Genomic DNA, 16080 nt, shown 5'->3' on the forward strand with positions numbered 1-16080 from the left:
AACCTTGTGCAACTTTTGCTCTGGCTAATAGCTATGTTAACTACCCTCCAGACAGCATCCTGCAGTTGTTTGGTTTCAGGCTCCCTTTTTGTGAAAGACATAAAAAATACCCCTGAGTTGCAGAGCTGCTACAAGTATGAGCTCTGTAGCTCTGTGGTGTGCAGTTCCTGGTCAGAAGGCTTCATTGCTGACCTGTGGTGGGTGAATGCATTTGGCAGCAGGCAATACAGAACAGGAACTCTGGAATGGCAGAACTTCATGATCTGTTCTTGGCTTTGCACTCCTTGGAAGAAACCATTTCAGTGACCAGTCTCTTGCTCACTGCAAACAATTTAAAAATTTCAAAAGTGCTGGAAAGGATATTTAGTGGTCACCTGGACATCACATCCATCTCCAAATGAAGACTAACATTGATGGTTTAGGCTAGGGTGAAGGTTATATGGTGGTTAACACATATAACTGCAACAATTATTTCAAGTTAACTTTTGATTCTTACTAAGAATAATGACCCTGGACACCCAGTCTTTCTTTTGAAGTTAGGCTCCAGTCCTCTCTCATGCCTGCATCTCTTCCTTTCCCTAACTGCCTGATACTTGAGAACATCTGTACATATTGTTTCAGCATCATTAAACCACCAGCAAGCAGGTGCCAGCTTGATAGCAGTCTCTGGACATCAATTTGTGAAGAGAGGGTTGATACAGAATCGTTTTCTGCGGCGGGGGGTTACTGTAACAACTAGTGAGTGCTACTTAAGAACGGTGTCTCTCAGATACTATGGCATGGTCATATTTTTCAGGATCTGCTCTTCTCTCAGAACTCTTTAGAATATATGCTGGGAAGCCAGAAACTCTCACATTTATCTGAATCAAACACATTTCAGATGCTTTTATAAATAGATTTGTGTTTTTTTCTGAAGTGCATCTTGGAAAAGTTCAGGTATCTGGACAGCCATATGAACCATTGTAGTACCTGTGAGCTGAAGAACATTTCCTTAGTCTCAGACAGCTGTATCTTTCTGTACCAGTTTTCCACATACCGGCATACATTCAGCTGCCATAGATTGTGGCATATTAAGTTGTAATGTATCCAGGTCAGCTGGTTTCTGCCTAAACACTTGGCAAAGCAAACACAACCTTGTTCAACTAACTTTCATAACTGGATACATATAACACAAAGTGAAGTTTTAATCTGGCAGTATGGTATTGCTGCTGCTAGCAACAGGATAAGGTCCTATCCTTCTGACCCTGTTTAACTAATCTCTCCTGTATCCATCACAAGCTAGCTTTTCCCCTCTCACCATGAGTCCCAAAAGCTGCTGGAAGACTTTGTCACCCAAAATGATGGTAGCCAAGAAATGGCACTGGTCATTGTGGGAAGACTGCAGGATACTTCCCACTCATGTCCTATTTCAACAGTGAGAGTTACCATATGTATATGATTTTTTTTTTTTATGTCTGCATACTTTGTAGTGATTTTAACTGCTGTTTTAGAAACTGATTCAGTTGGAAAGTTGTAGACACCTTGGTATTTGCATTGGTGCTATTCATTTTTTGTTCTGTGCAGTAATACAATGTTTTCAGTTGTTTTTTTACCTGAATCATCAAGATAAAGCGTTTTTATGTGCCTATCAGGCTTACAGACTCCTGGGGCACACGGGCTCAGGCTCTATAGGACGCACAGCTGTGGCTGATATAAGGATTTGCAGAGCTAGTGTAAGGCAACACTGCAACAGTCACAAGTGGCCCTTCTTTACCGCGCTCAAAGTGTTCGTCTACCTCACTGTGTGCAATAGCTTTTGCTGTAGTATAATAGGAACAGCAGAGCCTCAAAAAGCTGTGTGGATCTAAGGGGCCAGCTGGTTCTGCACTCCCTCACTTGGCTTTATCAGTGGAAATTCCTTCCTCGCTGATCGAATGACCGAGGGAAAATTATCTCTTTTTAAAACAGTTCACATTTCTTTGGATTCAGTTTCAAATTGGCATTCTTAAGCTTATCACAGACCATTTGTAAATGCACTAGTTCCTGACCAAAAGATTTAGCATGTACCAGATTTGTTATCCGTCTAGGACAAACAGTCTGAAAGAGGCACATGCCATACAGTACATTCTCCATGAGCCATTTAAAGGTAGCAAGAGCACTGCATAATCTAGAGAACATTATTTTAAATTGACAGAATCTTTACCCTACCATAAAAGCAGCCTTCTTCTAGGGCTTTTGGATTTACTTCCATGGTCACCTACCCGCTTAAGATCAGCGTAGAAATCCATCTAAACTTTCTGTAACATCAAAAGTATCCAAGCACTAGTCAGATGTCTTTCCGATCCAGTGTGGCTCAGGCACAAAAGCTGCATGTGGTCCCATCTTCCTGAACAGAGCAAGAATCAAATGACAGGTGGCAATTGCTTGGTTCACTATTTAAGTCCCCTTCTCTCCTCCGTTCACTCAGGGTCATGAGGCCAGTCGTTGTTCAGGTTTGTTCTTGGCTTCTTGCTTGTTTTTTTTGCCTCAGTCGTGTTTTTCTGTTGTCTCTCTCTGATTGATCTAAAATTTTTTTCTACTACAGCAGTACACAATGCTACCAGTATGTGTCTTGTCTTGAACAGTGGTATGTCTGTGGTTTGGATGAAGGCTGCTTTTGCTATAGCTTCCCAGCACCACAGAAAGTTTTCATTGCTTGTTATGTTTTCCTTGATGAAAGTCTATTACTGTAGCCAACAACATTGGCCAGCCTGATCCCACTCAGTGGTAGTAGGGGCTACATGTAAGAAAGGATATAAAATTCTTAAAGGAGCTACTTAGTCTTGTACCGTTCCCGTAGTACTCATACTTTTCTTTCTACAGCAAATTGTGGTAGAAGCATATGAATAGAGAACCAGTGCTTTCTGTGAAATTTTATTGAATCTTCTCTGAAAGGGAAAACAACTGAGCTATGTGCTTGAACATCTTCATATTGGTTTTGCATTGTTGCACATCATGTCCAGCTCTAGTTAAAACCCTTCAATTAAAACATACAGCACTGGCAGTGCACAGAAGATTTTTTTGAGCTGATCATACTATTGTATAGTCACAGTGATACGACATGCTGATAGTATTACAGTGAGATGTTACCAAACCAGTTTGTGACCCTTGAAACCAAGAGAGTTGTTTGGCTCCTGCTTCTTCAATTCACTCATCAAAACTGTAAAATCATGAAGGCAAGTTGGCATATGTCCTACTGAGCAGGCAGCTACCCAAGGACAGCCCGCTCCCTGTGTACTGAGCGTAGTTTGGGTGTGGGCAACTGCTTCACTTTCACTGTCCTCTGTGTGTGAATCTGAGGAAGAGGAAAAACTAGAAGAAATTGCCTGGCCCTTTGCCACCTCTTTACCTTAAAGAGCAGCTGGCATCTGTAGCAAGCTGTAACCACTGTTAGTCAAAATCCTGTCATGTTTTGTTTGCAGGAGGCAAATGACTGACATTTTCCTTTGACAAGACAACTAACTTGGTCACCAGATTTGTCTGGGCTTGTTACAACTCTTTGCGTATCTAGGGAGAGACCCAAAACAGTATCAGCCTTGAATCTCCTGGGGGAGTGGGATAATGTGTTTCCATCTGGAGCTGTATAAGCTTCTCTGGAGCCCTCTGTGCTGTACTAAGGCCCAGAGCAGGCAGAGCCTGTACCCCAGGGTTTCTGTACATTACAGCCATCTCCTCAACATCTCTAGCTTTCCCTTTGAATAGCATTGCAGGATGAAAAGTAAAGAAATGCTTTTTCATGCTTCTGTTCTCCCATCCCGCAGCAGAATTTCCTGACAGCTATGCCTAACTCTTGCAGGGCTACCTACTGTGAAGTGCTCTGTGGTCCTGCTCCCAGGGCATCCGGACAGGGACTGCCTCTAGCTGGTTCCCTTCTGCTCTGCCTTTCCACTCAGGAGACCGGCAAGAAGGCAAGGAAGATGGGGCTGCTGCTCGTGTCTGCTGCCCATACTGTGTCAGGACACAGCATATGGAAGCTTGGATGCTCCAAGGCACCCTAGCTCCCAGCTTGGGAGGGGCAGGCACTGCTTTCTCCAGCATCACAGAGGCAGGGGGACTGGGGACTGAGAGTTGTTTCTTTGCTGCCTGTACTTCTTCAGTAGACTGAATTGCAGCAGTGGGACTCATCTGTCCCCTCTGCCTGAATTTGCGTTTTTTTTTTTTTTTTTTAAATAATTTTCTCAGAGAAAATAATAGATTTTTCCCCCTCAAAAGTCACTGAGGCTATATGCATAGCATAGCTGGGCTAAGTAACAGCTGCTTTTCTGTATGCCAGGCAGTTTTACCACCTTATTAAAAAGACACTGAGATTTCCAGGTAAATTTTAAATTTTATTTTTTCCCTAAGATAGGAAACAGTACCATACATCTTATTTGCAGTAATGGCTGCCACAAGTTCTTCTTTTGAGAAGATTTAGTAATAAGACAAAAATAACCAAGACAACCCCTACCTCAAGGTACAGAATCCCAGCTAATTACATTGAAAAAGATGATAATATTGATCCCTTGTGTACTGGTAGTTGAACTTCAGAAATCAATGCAGAGAGAAGCTTTACTGGCCTTTCTGTAGTATTAGAATGCAAAGCTGAACCCCGAATGTAGAATTTTTACAGCTATAAATATAGGGGATGATTTTCAGACAATGTTGAAACTACTGCTTAATTCCCTTTCCTTCAGGAGAAAGCTCCTATGAGGTGCACTTGGAAAGGAATCCCTGAGTGTACTAGGTATACTTCTGTGTGAACCAAGAAGTAGCTTTTCAGCAGTGAGACCAGCTTGATTAGTGAGGATCCCGGTTCTGTCATCACTTCTGCCTTGAGTAGCTTTAAACATTTGTCCTGTTTGTTCAGGCAAATTCATCTCTCAAAATATAAAGCTATTCCTGCTCAGCAGCTACACAAACATTGCCTGGCAGTGGTCTCCTGAGTTTTGTAGAAAAAATATTAGGCCTTGGTCCTTTAAGGTACCTAGGTGAGAAATCCACATTGCTAAATATCTCTGAGGATCTGAGTGCCCAGCATGAGTGCCTGGTATTTTTAACAAAGACTTTAAGGGCCTGACTGTGCTTCTAGCCACATCTGTATTTCCTTCTTGTTTACTTTTAGCCATTCAATGTTGTTCTTCACCTGCTCAACTGACTGACTCCTGGGCAATTCTCCTGCCCCAGCATTAGGATATTTCTCAAAGAAATTTTGCATCTGGAAAAGAGAGAGAAAAGGAATTGACTTGACGCAAATAACACTGCTATTGGGCAAGTGGCTTTTTATAGGGACCTGGTCAAGGGCAGTTTTGGCTGGGAAAGATATTTAAGCTCAGGCTAGTATCCCAGAGACTGGGATAGTTTTACAATAACTCATGCTGCTTTACACATTTAGAGGATAAAAAGCCAAGTTTCCTAGCCAGTATATTGTTAAATAGATTGACTTAAAACCAAGAGAAAAGCTGTCACCGTACCTGCCATAGCTGGAGCTCAGTGTTGAAGGTTTGGGTAATAGTTACTATTCGGCCAAGGTTTCTGTCATTGATAGTGAATCTAGAGAAACAATTTAATAAGTTATGTTTGATGCAAAACTGTTAAAAAAAGAAAAGGCACAAACAGTTATTGGAAGCTTAAACTTCTAACTCCACTACAATAAAACAGAGGCACTCAGATTTCAGTGGTTTTGGAAATACTTGAAAAATAGTACTCCTATACAATATCTGTGGTGTTTTCAAGTATGTTTACTAATGGAGCGACCTATTCTGGGGGATTTTTTTTTTTAATTAATGACTTATTGTCTCGTGATGGTAACTAGGTATATTGCTGCTCAGCAAAACAAATGCTGTCCAGTTCACAGTTCTAGGCTTGCAGGTGTACTTTGTTTCTGTGCCCTCACCGCACTTTGTATCTGTGCTTAGAAAGAAGGAAGGAGAGAGAAGTCACTCAAGTAGGGAGGAGCAAAGCTAAAACGTTTGCTCTTACTTCTACTGCTTGTCTGTACATCTGCTGCTTGCTTTTACCAGTAGAAGGAATTTTAAAATATTCTATACACTGTCTTGTTATGAAATGGATAGAAAGAATGGAGACATGACTGACTAATTTCCATGCAGTAATCAGATGTCTGTGGCCTTGATACAACTTTCTGTACTTTTTAATCACCATTTATTGCTAGTGATCATTTAGGGAAAGAATGGTTTTCAAGTTAACAGCAAAGTACTTTTTCACAGCAGATGGATATAATTGTGTTGAATATGCTTTCAGTTTTCATTATGCAAAGGCCAGTGATTATAGCTGTATAGTGAAAATATAGAAAAGCATGGCATATAATGAGATATACAGATGGATGTAGACCTAACGTTTCCACTGAGTTCAGTAGCATACCTGTCAACCAAGTACTGCCAGTTAAGTCGTATCCAGTCCCAGGCCATCGTTTTTCCATAGGTGTTATGTGAGATGTATCTCAGGACTGTAAACACATCTTGGCTTTTGATGAGGCTGGTGTTGTAAATGTATTTCAGATACCTAAGGGAAAAGCCATAAAAATCAATGAGAGCCTTTCATAAAGTCCGTGGAAAGCAACATGAAAGTTAACACTTTCTGTGTAGACTTAACTTACGATAATGAGAAATAATGCAATGCTAATGTCTGTATTTCTCAAGTATTTGCCACCAGTCAACAGCTCATTGCCAAACAGGATTATTATTTTTGTCTACATCATTTTAAAGGTGAAGCACACTGATCTAAAACGTAAGCATCCATTGATAACTGTGTTAAGAGATAATTGTATTGAAAGAAACCTGAAGTTAGGGATCTCTTTAGAAAGTAAGTAGGGTTTATAGCTCAAAGTTTCTTGAAAATAGCCAACCCCCATGATTTTTCCTATATTTTAATCAAGTAGTGAAAAGAAGATTGGATCAGTCAGTAGTCCAGCCTGTTTGTGTAGCCAATTGCCAAAAAAGTAGTAGTCCAGGCTACAAGATCTTATGGTGACCATAAGTACACACATACGTGGCTTGCTCACACTGACATCTGTGATGTTTGTTTGAAACTCTTATCCACACAAAATTAAAATACATTTGGGCATAGCATGCCTGCAAGTGCTGCAGTTATGGTTCCAGTTGCAGCACAGGTGGTTTTGACTGACAGAGTGGAGGGATCCCTCAGCATGCACATTTGCAGAGGGAGATGAGTAGCATGGTCATGGCTTCACAGCGTCAGCTGCAGAACACCCTTAAGCTCTTGTGTGCTGGGATTAAGGACTGTCTCTTTTTTTTCCTACATGTAAGGGACAATTTCCTCAACCTGTTTGCTCTTTTATCCTTCCTTGTTATTTTAATAGTAAATTAGAGACAAGTTCTCCCTGCTTTAGGGGCTATTTTTATTTTCTTCAAGTACAGGTTCATCTAGCTAATTAATTAATGTCTTGATCATGTCAGCGATTACTGAATGGCTTTAGACTATGGCTGTTGCGGTCAGAAGAATTTAGGAATACAGCCGCCTCCTACCACTATTCTAATTACTTTGACTCCTATGTTTACTTTTCCTGAGCCTACTATACACCCTTGCTTCATCTTGTTTACACTTGGAACTCTTCCAGGCAGAGACTGCTCCATCTTATCTTGTTCCATTGAATCCTGGGCTTCACCAAAAGAAGCAAGGCCAGCAGGTTGAGAGAGGTGATTCTCCCCTTCTACTTGGCTCTCATGAGACCCCACCTGGAGTACTGTGTTCACCTCTGGGGTCCCCAAAATAGGCAGGACAATGGACCTGTTGCAGTAAGTCCAGAGGAGGGCCATGAAGGTGAGAAGAGGGCTGCAGCACCTCACCTATGAAGACAGGCTGAGAGAGCTGGAGCTGTTCAGCCTGGAGAAGAGAAGGCTCTGGGGGGACCTTATAGCAGCCTTTCAATAGTTAGAGGGTGTTTATAAGAAAGATGGGGACAGACTTTTTAGTAGGGCCTGTAGTGAAAGGACAAAGCATAATGGTTTTAAACTAAAAGAGGGTAGATTCAGATTAGGTATTAGGAAGAAATCCTTCACTGTGAGGGTGGTGAGGCGCTGGCACAGGCTGCCCAGAGCAGCTGTGGATGCCCCATCCCTGGCAGTGTTCAGGGCCAGGCTGGATGGGGCTCTGAGCACTAGTGGAAGGTGTCCCTGCCAATTGCAGGGGGGTTGGATCTAGATGATCTTTAAGGTCCCTTCCTACCCAAACTGTTCTATGATTTTATGATTCTATGATCTTATGATATTTAGATAAGGCTCCAACAAAGTGGTGAAAAGCCCTAGGTTTTTTTTAGATGTTTGCCTGCATCTTTGCTACATGATACAACTACATGCAAAATTATCAGATAAGTTTAAAGAAGCTGGTGTGTCTATGCAGAGCAGTATTTTGGGGAGAAGCTTGCCCAGTCTGACAGCTGGACCAGCCTGGGGCAATATCCAGACTCCTCGTCACCATGGCAGCATGGATACATAATTTCTGGTTCTAGCTCAAGTACCGCTGCACAGCACTTCAGGGAGCATTGTGACTTCACATGGATGTCTTCATAGGACTGATAGTGACAGTTGCTTAAAGTTGTTTGCCTAATCTTGGCTACTTAGAAGGTAGACATCTAATTTAAGCAAGCTCCCTCTGTAGCCAATGGGAAGTGACTGTCAACACCCAAAAGCAACCCTTAAGTCGCTTTCCTGGTCTGGGGTAAACAGTGCTCTGGCGGTCCTACCTCCCTTCACTGATTATAGTGGAAACATAGACGGCTAATTTTCTCCTAATGCTTAACTATTAGGCAGCTAAAAGTACAGAGGGTGAAGGCAGTGTTGGAAGAGCTGAAGGCTGTTGATTGTGTGCAGAAACTACCATGTGTCCAATATCTTTCCACTAAAGGAGCAAGTCTTTTTTCTACTATAGTACACTGTCAGAGGAGGGGTGTTAGATAACTGATCTTGCAAATGTGTTGCATTCCTCATGGTGTAATCTGACAAAAATGACAGCTCAGCAGAGAGGAGAGGCGAATGACCAAACGGTGACCAGTTGCTTCTGTAGGGAAAGAAAAACATTTGTGTATTTAAATCACCTGTCCAAAAGGGTGATGTTCTTCACTGATGCCAGGCCATACAGCAGCTTTTCTTTTTCTTGTGCTAGTGAAGTTTCTTGGTATTTCTGGAACATGTAATTCCATGATGACTCATTGCCTGAGTTCTGCATCCCATAGCGATATACTAGCAGTCGGAGATTTGCAGGAATTCTAAAGTAAAGAAACGGTACTTGAATATTCTTTCCCCTTTCCTGCTTGAAATCTGTGACCAAGTCACATGCTGTGTTCTTCACCAGCCCCAAAAGCTGTGAGCACTCACGTTTGTCCTTGTAGCCATTGCTTGAATAGTTGAGAAGCATTATTCAAAGATTCTGTGTCATCCATACTGCAGGCAAAGTCTAGAACAGATGCACGAAGAAGCCTTTAAAAGAGAGAGATATATTTTCCTACTGCTTACCATTCTTTGAATCCATCAATAATCTGAGAAGGAAAAAAAGAAAAGATCGTTCAACCTCTCCAAATGGCCTCCTTTATCATTCCACTGCAGTTGATTCACAGTGGGTTTTACCAGTTGGCGAAAATATTCCTGAGAGAGAAAAGGAGGGTTGGTTACTTGTGTAGATTTCTTTAAAGAATAATATATTTGTATTCATATTTTGTTTTCCTTCATTTTTCCCAGAACTAGCACCTCTTCAACAAAAAGTAACACAAACACACACAAGCACAATCTTTCCAGATCACCACAGCAGGCCAAGGCTGAATGCCTGCAATATCGATATGCAGCTATGACAAAGGTAACCTGCTTCTCTCCAGCCTTATCTGTGTACTCAAATGAAGGTTGGGATGCAGCAAGGACACACTGCCACAACTGTTTTCCTGAGATAATACTGAGTTCATGACGCACTTATTTTGGTGACCATTAAATCATGTTCAGCACGTTAAGTCAACTAACAAACCTGCTTACTGTCACATTGAGCTATAGCCATCCGTTATGCTGAGGACAGGTGTCAGAGATTGTGCTGCCCTATACGTACTTTACTGGATGCAGGACAGCCTTGACTAAAAAAGTCTGTACTATGACTTATGGTGATGGATTATAAGAATAATTAGGCATAATTTCTTTCCTCCAAGTGAATAGTCCTGAATTGAGAATCCAGGTGATCCTCAGAACAGTACTAAGAAGTTTTCAGCACTTTTTAAAACAGTACAGTAACAAAAAGTAAATACTGATAGCTCAGCAACATTGAAAAATCACTTGTAACATGATATTATTACTGTTACAGATCCAGTGGTACCATGCAGGAATATTTTTTTTCTTCATCACCTGAAACCGGGGATAGAGATTTGTATCATCTTCAAGCATGTTTGCGACGTAAGTTACAGACGATATAACTCTATGCCAAGGTAAATAGTCTGTTTCATTTGTTAGGTATCTTGTGAGCTCCAGGGGAACAGAATAATTCACAAGTCTAGGTCTGTGAAAGGAGAAACATAACTTTTGTTATTTTAATGAATTTGAAGAACTGAAGATATTAGAACACTATTTACTTTAGAGGGTCTGAAATAATAAATCCTGGGAGGGGGAAAATAGTCTGGAATGTAATTTGGGAGATGTTTTCCAAAGAGACCACTGAGGACCACTGTTGATCAACGCCTAACCACAGGAGCTCTCACTGCTGTGAGGAGGCTGCTCACATTGTGCAGCAGCCCAGTGTGCCCAGAAGCGGGTAGTCCTCAACTGACTACATTAACCCCTGTCACACAAGAACGAATTGCTAGCTCTGGAGACATCCTGAAAGGCTAAGGAGATTCAGACTTACAGGCTGTCACAGAAGGTCGCCTAAAGTTTTATCTGTGACAGCATGGCTGGGTACAAGAACTAGAAGTTTCCAGGCAAGTTTCTAAACGAGATAGCTGAGATGGTAACTTCCTAATGCCATGCTATGCATTGTAGGCATGCCTCTGATTTTCTGGACACCCGATTTCTTCTGGAGTGCTTCTATTATTGTTACTTACATGTCAAAATTTCCCCTTTCTAAGACATGTGCAATTAAAGCCCTCTTTTTTTCTGCCACTGAAGGGGGGCGTTTCTCTTGACTGCATTGGCACTGCAAGTTGCCAATGCCTACTTGAATTTGCCCCTTTTGAAGGACAACATAAGCAAATAAAATCCTGTAACAAATTCAGAAATTTTCTTTCAACCACCTAACTTAATTCTAATTAATAGGCAATGGGAAGTGAAGAGCTTGTGTTGAAATCTCTGCAGGGAATGAGTTTACCTAGCTAAAGAAAAGGCATCATCCAAAATCCCTGCACGGTCAGCAGCTGAAAAATCCTGTGTGAAAAGAGGAAAAGAGTGATCAAGAATATATAGAGTATTTGCAGAAAAAATAGCCTCTACAGACCTCTGTAAGAGACCTACCAGACAGTTAATGTTATAACACTCACTGTGTGGTTGCTGACCAGAAGAGTGCTTAACCTGGCCCAGTTTTGACTATCATAATTCACCCGGTAAAATCCAATGTGGCCTGGATTAATGTTCACAAAAGTATTAGGAGGTGATGCTATTCCAATTCCTGAAAAACAAACAGTGATCAGTTTGTGCGTCTTCTATGACACAGAACTCAATGGAGATTGCTTGACTCTAAAAGTAGTATTTGGTTTTAATGAACACAAAAATAAGATCCAAACCTTAATTTTATTTTTTAAATAGTTGTGAGTAAAGATGAGTTATTGTAGACTTTAATGAGTGTCAGCAGTTGTCTTAGACTAATGAATTGTGGTAATTACTTGGGCTAGATAGTTTGTTAGCTTTAAAGTGGAGATCATTGTGAAAATTAGTGTCATTGTAAAAAGCAAAAAATCATAAAGAATGAGTTCTTGCAAATATCTTTTAAAAAGGTTTTCACCCTCATGTTTACTATTAGTTTTAAACTTCTTGTATTTTATTCTCCATTAGTTTCATTTTTCAGTTTTTTTCAACCAATTTTTTAAGGATTTCCTTCCCTGTACTCTTCCCTGATTCAACTTTTTTAGCTATACATAAAGGAATTACAAAATAGCCTGAGACTTTACTCTAGCACACATAATTAAGGATTTTCCCATTTAAAATGAATCTTTGAAAAATGTTCCTATCTCAGAAGTTTGTCCTGGTCCAGTTGGTGCTGCTAGTTATGAAAGTTTTTCTATTGCCTATTGAAAGCAGTTTTCTTAAGTTTGTGGATTGAGAGTGGCTGGAGATAAAAGCACTTTTCTTTTTGGATGACTCATACAGACAAGGTATTTCAAAAGGCATTTCCCCCCCCTACAGTTGCTGTTTGCCCTACTAGCTAAGATTTTTACTGGTGTAAAAGTAAGCACCTGATCATGCCTCTGCAAGTCAAGTTAACAGCCCATTGCAGCCCACTGTAATGTCATGTGGAAGTTAGAGAAGGAAAATTTCTTTATGTTAATCTCTGACTTTCATCATGACTTCGTTGTAACCTACAACTTCCTCAAGGGGGGCAGCAGAGGGGGAGGTGCTGATATCCTCTCTTTGGCGACCAGCCATATGACATGACATGAAGAAACAGAATGAAGCTGCATCAGGGGAAGTTCAGATTGGACATTAAGAAAAGGTTCTCCACTGAAAGGGTGGCAAATCACTGGAACAGGCTCCCCACAGCACCAAGCCATGGACTTGATGATCCTTATGGATCCCTTCCGACTCAAGATATTCTAATACTCTATGATTCTATGACACAGGCTTTTTTGTTTGCTTTTGCATAGATACTAAAGGCAACCAGGTAAAAAAAAAGCAGAATAACAAGACAAATTACATTTTAAATAGGTAACATTCAAACAAGTACAAGAACAGAAGAGCTGATTGTGATATTTCTGAAATTCCAGCATGTGACAGAATGTAAAAACTCAAAAAATCAGTAATTTTTCTTTCTCCCCCCCACCCAATTTTTAGCCACTAGAGCTGTAGAATAAGAAATTCAGATTTGACTGCATAATAGAACAATCATCAAAAATACCCTTGTAGGTATTTCCTCATTCCTGAAATCAGCATTAGAAAATGTCTGTAATCATTTATAGATCTTTTTCTTTAACTGAATTCAGATTGCCAGTTTAGCATGCCACAGATGTATTCATCAGCCTCTCGCTTCACCTCTTAGACTAGACAAAGAGTGTATCTAAGTCCCATTGATTTTAGTACACCATAATTAAAAGTATGCTTAGATCCTTCCTTGAATAGGACTGGATTTAAATACATGCTTAAGCACTTTACTGAATTGAGCCTAAACTGACATAATGTGTGTACAGGGGAAATAATCAGCTTACTGCAGAAATGACTACTAACTTCAGCCCAACCAAGCTGTGTGCTGGTTCCCGGATTTGAAAACAGAAGAGTATGAAAGTTAATTCTGTATTTTATTTCTCGTTAAGGACATTGAAAAGCTTTATCCATTCATTATTCTAAGAAGAGAAGGGGAAATTTACCTGCAGAATCTGATGCGTTGTAGAAAGTATAATTTATTGAACTCCCAAGTCTCCATTTCACTGGTATATTCCATTTGTAGCTGAAATTATTTAAAGGGAAAGAGAAACAAATGACATTTGAAACCAAATGCTAAAGGTAAAATTCCAGTGTATCTTCTTATTTGTTTTAATGCTTACATCTTGTTTTATGAAGCCAACTGTGTACTTAGGTACATACACATTTACTAAATATCCCTTGTAACAAAGCACTGCATTTTACCAGTAGCTGTTGTTTATGCTGTAAAGATGTTTCTGTGTTAGGATACTCTATTCAGGCAACAAAATGTCAGATATTGGTGTGGTATGATTGGGACAGTTATATTCCCTGAAAAGCAAAATAAAAAACATGAAGTGCCTGAGTGTGTTCATGCTCTACAGATAAAGAATAGCAGTAGCTTGTCTTAATACTTTGTATTTATCAATAGTTCTCAAAAGGCATCTTGTGGACTGAGCAAGGGAGTGGAGTAGGATTTTTTCCAGTGTTTGATGTTGATGTATTAGTCGAGTTAATAAGGCACTGTGTTAATTATGTGCCTAAAGTTAAGTCTGAAAGTTGCACAATTTATCTAGGTTTTTTTTTTTTTTTTTTTCTCCTGAAAATCAATGGAACTTAGGGCCATGTCCTTCTGAATGCTCTCAGTCACCTCTTGGTGACTCCATACGCTGGAAAGGGTAACATTTAGCCATAATCAGAGAGAGATCACGTGAATGAACTTTCATTGTGCTATACTGTGTAGCTTATTACTACCGCTCTGGAAAATGCAGCCCTGCTAAGCAGTATCTTCATGTCATGTCAGATAATAATCTAACAGTGTACAAAACAATTAATTTAGTAAAAGTTGATCATGTGTGGATGGTTGGTGTCAGTGTTAATGTTGATGTGTCTAGGGCTTTGTGCAGACACCAGTTAATCTTTGTAACGCTGACTTGAATTAAGTGGTGAAGTATTATGAAACCTGTTTTACAGATGGGAAAACTGAAAGAGCTTAAGCAACCACTGCCATACAGTCAGTAGGACCTCTTGCCTTTTCCAGCCTGTTTTCATTCTCCAAGACAACCCTAATTCCTCTATGATAAAGCACTGGGAGCCAAATGTGTCCTTACCTCTTGCTCTTCAATTTCATAAACACCTTCAGGGGTTAGGTGCAGGCTCCTTGCTCTGGGGCATGCCCAGGACAAAGGTGAGATGTTTGGCCTGGAAGGGAGCCACAGCACAGCCTGACCAAGATCGTAACCAGGCAGTCAGGGAAGTAGGATGGAAGAGCACGCCATGAATGTACCTGCATAGGCCTGCTAAAATTATTAAGCCTGTTTGAGCAGTCAGCTGCTGTTCATGTTAGTATATTACAGTCCATCCCAGGGAGATTTTTCTTCCATCTTAAACCCCCTGGTGACAAACGCTACAGGAAAACCTGAGTTGTCTTTACAACCCTGAATTAAGTGAATTGTCATTAACTTCCAAAACATATCAAAATGAAGGCTATGATCTCTCTGATGCCTCTGGGAAGAAAGATCAGCTATTGTTTTGCATCTTCTGAACAAAAATATCTTAAAAGATTTATACGCTTCTAGATTTTACTAGTTCTCTTATGGAGCTTACTGCCACGGAGTTTAGAGAGGTTATTGTTTAGCCAGAAGCTCCAGTATTGTGTTACCCCAAGAGAAAGCACATAAAAGTTTTTTTTTAAACCCTGGTTTTGTAAATGCATTTAATGAAGGGGATTCTATTTAGTTTTCATTATATGTTCCTGGGATTACATACATAAGTACTTTTCCTGAGCATAAGATACAATAACTGTCCTGTTGACTGTGCGTATTGAGGATGTGTTCCTGACATGCTGTGCTGTAGCTATATATTTGTACAGCAGCTCTATTAAGAGCACAAGTTTTTGAATTTCTATTTCTTTTGAGTGCCATCATGCAGGAGAGGACGTCTCAAGACAGACAAGCTTGAAACAAGCAGGCAGCTCAGGAGACTATCTCTGCAGGATTCAGAGAGTAAAGCATACAGAAGGCCTGGAGTTTTCAATGCTTAAATCAAAACTCCACACCTGGACATGAAATAGGCCTTTTCCATCTAGGGTAGGATCTCTTCAGGAGCTTCCTTATCCCCATTTGTAAAGGTGGAAGGAGGAGGTATTGATTTTCAGTGGATTGACTTTTAGTCAAGGGAGTAAGTCTGTTTCCAGATAGATAATATCAGCATTATTGTATATATTAATGCATTTTATTTTGAAGTCATTTATAAAACCTACATATTCAGAAAAAAAATTCCCCTTTTACTTTGGGAATAGCAGGGGCAGCACACAGCTCAGCTTCTTGACAGGTTAAGGTAGGAACAGTGCTGGGATTTCTACTCAAGAAATGGCAACGTACTTTAAGTCTTGAAGTCAAACAAAAGTAGGATTCCTGAGGCTGCTACCCTAGAGCATAGTGCAGTGAGTCAAAATTTTTAACACAAAGAAGTATTTTTGCCTGAATACTATGTAACACCAGCCTTCATATGGCACGATGTTGTAGTTTGCAGC

At 40.4% G+C, this 16080-nt stretch overlaps 1 protein-coding gene across 1 annotated transcript in view; it reads right to left on the minus strand.

Moving 5' to 3' along the window:
• Window positions 1–4331: 4331 nt before the first annotated feature.
• Window positions 4332–16080, minus strand: part of ENPEP (glutamyl aminopeptidase) — a 41241-nt gene continuing 29492 nt past the window's right edge. Inside the window, exons 11-20 of the mRNA XM_005445980.4 lie at window positions 13514–13593; window positions 11477–11604; window positions 11308–11363; window positions 10353–10503; window positions 9541–9614; window positions 9348–9449; window positions 9068–9238; window positions 6376–6516; window positions 5469–5547; window positions 4332–5212 (exon numbers count right to left, since the gene is read on the minus strand). Of these exons, the coding sequence (XP_005446037.2) occupies window positions 5063–5212; window positions 5469–5547; window positions 6376–6516; window positions 9068–9238; window positions 9348–9449; window positions 9541–9614; window positions 10353–10503; window positions 11308–11363; window positions 11477–11604; window positions 13514–13593 (1132 nt within the window). The 3' untranslated portion in view covers window positions 4332–5062. The remainder of the gene's footprint in view (window positions 5213–5468; window positions 5548–6375; window positions 6517–9067; window positions 9239–9347; window positions 9450–9540; window positions 9615–10352; window positions 10504–11307; window positions 11364–11476; window positions 11605–13513; window positions 13594–16080) is intronic.

This window comes from Falco cherrug, chromosome 1 (assembly GCF_023634085.1).
Source record: "Falco cherrug isolate bFalChe1 chromosome 1, bFalChe1.pri, whole genome shotgun sequence".
In the NCBI taxonomy this organism is placed as follows: Eukaryota; Metazoa; Chordata; class Aves; order Falconiformes; family Falconidae; genus Falco; species Falco cherrug.